The sequence below is a fragment of the Vespa mandarinia genome, chromosome 4 (assembly GCF_050613455.1).
Source record: "Vespa mandarinia isolate Hongniang chromosome 4, ASM5061345v1, whole genome shotgun sequence".
Lineage (NCBI taxonomy): Eukaryota > Metazoa > Arthropoda > Insecta > Hymenoptera > Vespidae > Vespa > Vespa mandarinia.
In genome coordinates this window covers 2,345,001-2,350,000 of record NC_140813.1, presented here as the reverse complement: position 1 = coordinate 2,350,000, position 5,000 = coordinate 2,345,001, and the positions used below count along the sequence as shown (strand labels likewise).

General features: G+C 34.9%; 1 protein-coding gene across 1 annotated transcript in view; it reads right to left on the bottom strand.

The window, feature by feature from the left end:
• The window catches only part of sty (sprouty signaling antagonist), a 30,536-nt gene extending 30,469 nt beyond the window's left edge, over positions 1-67 (bottom strand). The window contains exon 1 of the mRNA XM_035885504.2: positions 8-67. Within this exon, the coding sequence (XP_035741397.2) occupies positions 8-67 (60 nt within the window). The remainder of the gene's footprint in view (positions 1-7) is intronic.
• Between the last annotated feature and the right edge of the window lie 4,933 nt (positions 68-5,000).

Below are 5,000 nucleotides of genomic sequence, written 5' to 3'. Positions count from 1 at the left end.
GTCAGACGGTGAACGTAAACCGTTCCGTCTTTATTTCACCTTCCAAATCATCTTCCTCTCGTTTCATCTTTATTGCAACATTGAAAACCTAGAGACAGAAAGAGAGAGAAAGAGAGAGAGAGAGAGAGAGAGAGAGAGAGAGAGAGAAAGAGACAAGAATACCTTTCGAATGATATTCTATTTAATCATTGAAATTTGGAGCAAACAGGACATAATTAATCTACACGTATCTACATACTGAGACTTACTCTGTCCTTTACCTAGTTTTTTCAATTATGTTTAAACAAAAATGTTTCTCTCAGGAGTACGGATAAAATTATTCTCCGTAAATCTATCTTTCTTTTCTTTTTTTCTTTTCTCCCTTTCTCTCTCTCTTTCTTTTTTTTCTTTTTTTTTTTGGTTGCTTTTCTTTGCGAGCGAAAAAAGAACGGCGAACGGTACGATGATGAATCCTCTCTTCTTCCTTTTCTTCTTTTTCTTTTTCACGGATATGGAACGAGATACGAGTAGAATCTTTTGCGAATCGACTTGGTTGATCTACTAAGGACGAATATGTAATCAAAGAGTTGACGTACAGACGCGAAATATATATGTACATATGTTTAATACTTGCGAAGATGTGTGTATATATATTAAATATATATATATATGCATACATATATGTATATTTGTATGTGCATTCATGAGAAGGTACTCAAGGTCCCTTATAGTGAGTATTAGATTACTCTCTTTCTCTCTCTCTCTCTCTCTCTCTCCTCCTCCCTTCTTCTATCCATTTATCTATCTCTCTCTACTCTTTGCGAATACGATACTAATGTATGAACCTACGTTATTGTAACTTTCTCGAATGATCGAATAATCATCGATATTACGTATGACGAGATATCGCGTAATTCAGATATATTTCTATAAATTTTACGATCTAGATTAATTTCATGATAAAATTTGATTGACCATGAGAAGGTACTCAAGGTCCCTTATAGTGAGTATTAGATTACTCTCTTTCTCTCTCTCTCTCTCTCTCTCTCTCCTCCTCCCTTCTTCTATCCATTTATCTATCTCTCTCTACTCTTTGCGAATACGATACTAATGTATGAACCTACGTTATTGTAACTTTCTCGAATGATCGAATAATCATCGATATTACGTATGACGAGATATCGCGTAATTCAGATATATTTCTATAAATTTTACGATCTAGATTAATTTCATGATAAAATTTAATTATCATCTTTCGTGGACATTAACCAATTTTTCTTCCTCCTTTTTTTCTTCCTTTTTTTCCCCGTCGATCGAAAATGAAAACTTGTCGTGCGTTAATTAAACGTAATTTAGCATTAAATTATTTATAACCAATTTAATGATCCTGATCAATTTGATTCTTTACTGTTATTCCTATATCTATCTGCATAACCTAGGACGTTTATATATATATACATACATACATACATACATACATGACATACATGACATACGTACGTGAATACATAGATAAGTAAGTAAGTAAGTACATAAGTAAGTACGTCCAAGACGCAGCAGCAACAGCAGCAACAGCAGTATCAGCAGCAGTGCAGTAGTAACAGCAGCAACAGCATACATGTTACGGGCGTGGCAATGCGAATCGCGTGCACCGTTTCCCTCGGGAGGATATCCGGTGTGGAAACGTTCCATCCCTCTTTCCCGTCTCTCCTCTTTCACGATGTGTACGGTTACCCTCCCTTCGTCCTCCACCACCACCACCACCATCATCAGCAACCATCACTATCACCACCCTTCCTCGTTCTTCTTTCGTGGCGCTTCGTTTCTACTTATATGTTAATATATATACATGCTTATATACATATATACATACATATATATATATATATACATGTATCTGTGTGTATGTACATATATATTATACATATATATATACTTGAATTGTTCTCGATTTATAAGTCTCATAAATGAATTAACCAATTACGTATGTAATTACTTACATATGTCATTAAGGATCCTTCGTAGATCATTGAAAAAAAATTCTGTTGATGTTACGACATTATTATTAAGAGTTGTTTTAGTTAGGGACATGTTTCAAAAAAATTACATACCTCTTTTTTTAAATATTTATAGTTGGCACATGACGAAAGGTCATGTACCAATTACTCGACTATTCTAAGAAGGATAGAGACAAAGATAGATAGATAGATAGAGAGAAGAGAATGGAAGGGGGAGGAGAGGGGGTCTGGTACATTGAGGAAAAAGAACAATCGTGGATTCCATTGGGTGTGTGTATGTACATACATATATCTTCGTGGCATCGCTTTCAGGAATCGTACGGTTTAATTGCCTAATTAACCGCAACGCGCAGGCGGATCGTAAAGAAGCCGGTATTTAATAGACAGAGAAAAAGCGAGAGAGAGAGAGAGAGAGAGAGAGAGAGAGAAAACAGTATATACATACGCGTTAAAATCTTTTTTTTTTTTTTTTTTAATAACGTTCTCTCTCTCTCTCTCTCTCTCTCGCGCGCGGATGCCCACGCGCGATATTATTCAATCAATTTTCACGCGTATTATTGCTCGAAAGATTTGGCAGAACAATAAAAAAAAAAAAAGAAAAAAAAAAAAGAAAAAGGAAATCACAAAAAAAAAAGAAAAGAAGAGAAAAATGATCATAAATAATAATAATTCGTAAAGTTGAATGTGTTACAAGAGGCGCACGATAGTTAACGATAAATAAAATGAGAAGTGTGATAGAAAAGAATAAAAATCAAGAAAAAAAAAAAAGAAAGAAAAAGAAATATGAAAAGAAAAAAAAAACAAAAAGAAAAAAGAAAAGGAAAAGAAGAAAAAGGAAAAAAAAGCGTCGTTGTTGGGTCTCTTATCGTTTCCGGTTCGTAGCTTTGATTTCTGTTTTTAGAACTCGACTAGCGTAGATTCTCTCGATGACGTCTCGCAGAAAGAGAGAGAGAGAGAGAGAGAGAGAGAGAGAGATAAACTACGTTCCTAGAAAATAAAAAGTTAGGATAATATCTCTTCGGCGTGAATGAGAGAAGTAAATATTAAATCGAAGAGAGATCTAACGCTATATATATATATATATATATATATATATATATATATACATATATATATATGCATAGACTTAGAAATAGAGAGAGAGAGAGAGAAAGAGAGAAAGAGAGAAAGAGAAAGAGAGAGAGAGAGAGAGGATACGTAGAAGGACGAACGTAACTACTCGTCTATCTACGCGATCTCCCGTGACCTAAGTCACAATGAACAACACAACACGCGCACGTATGCACGACACACACCTAGAAACAGACACAGACAGACAGACAAACGGACGGTCGTCCAACAGATATAAACAGATTCATATACACGCGACACATACACACACACACACACACATACACAACGCACATACATAATACACGCTTGGGAATCGTACAAACAAACGGATATACGATATGCCGGATACGTGTTGTACGCGCGTATGTCACATATAGACAAGAGAAGAGAGGGATAACTTGCAGTCGCATGAATGACTCGAAATGACGTGTGTTCATTGAGCGAGCCGTGCCATGCCGACTTGGTGCTCTCTCTCTCTCTTTCTCTCTCTCTTTCTTTTTCTCTCTTTCTCTTTATCTCTCTCTATCTCTCTTTCTCTCTCTCTCTCTCTCTCTCTCTCTCTCTCTCTCTCTCTCTCTCTCTCTCTCTCTCGGTTGCTTCTCTCGCAGCAAGGACACGGCATATATTCCGAGCGTTCCAGCAATGGGCACAAACCGCACGATTATTATTTTTTTCTTCTTTTTTTTTTCCTTTTTTTTTTTTTTTTTTTTTTACAATTTACTACACTCTGTTCTTCTTTTTTTTGTTTTCCTTTTACCTCGTTGCGCTGCTTCCTCTATACGTCTTGCTTGAATATGCAAAAATCATATATATATATATATATATATGAGTGTGTGTGTATGTGTATATATCTTGACGGACTTGATCGATCGATAAAACGGAATATACGTTTTTTTTCCAGTAGTACTCTTATAAAAAAGAAAAAGAAAAAAAAATAAGAATAAACAAAAAAAAAAAATAAGAAGAATAATAAACAAAAGAAAAAAAAGGAAAAGAAAAAGAATGGCAAGGACAAAAATAACAACGAAATGAAGATGAAAATAGGATAATTGATATCAATGGAAATGGTAAATCTCATTTTTACCGTCATATTTTCTTATTAAAAATAAAAAAAAATAAAAAAAAAAAGTTATTAAAAAACAAAAATAAACAAAAAAGAAAGAGAATAACAGGAAATAAGAATGAATAAAATTGATACGTACTGAATGATCGCAAGAGGAAAGAAATATTTATTCTCTACGATTTCTCCCCTCTCTCTCTCTCTCTCTCTCTAACTCTCTTTGTCTATGAATGATCAGATTGCATTGAATATCTATTTATCAAGAGAAATGGAAAGAGATATTAAGATAGAAAATATTTTCTACGTAAGATATTTCGAGAAGGGAATAGCAGAGAGAAATCCAGATTCTTCTCCTTCTAGTTCTTCGCGCATCATAGTTAAATGGACCAACACGGCGCGTACCACTTCCGCCGGTAATCGCATTTTACTCGGTCAGTTGCTACGGTCTACCGCGTCCATAACTTGTTCACGTTCGACGTTTGCTTGTATCCTTTAATAGTCGAACGAACGGTCAGTTGTCAATTCTCTCTTTCTCTCTCTCTCTCTCTCTCTCTCTCTCTTTTTGTTTTTTAATAAAATATGGAAGAGATACAACGAATAAAAATGAACGAAGAAACGAAAAATAAAAGAGAGGGAGAGGCAAGAATCGCATTGATAAATCGATCAAATAAACTTACATAATTCTCTTTCGTTGGAAACGTGGCCAAGAGAACGTAGACTGAACGTCGACGATGACGATCGACGACGACAACGATGAAATATGTTCGTTCATTCGTTCATTCATTCATTCACGAATAACAATTTCAAAAAGACATTAAATAGCAGATATC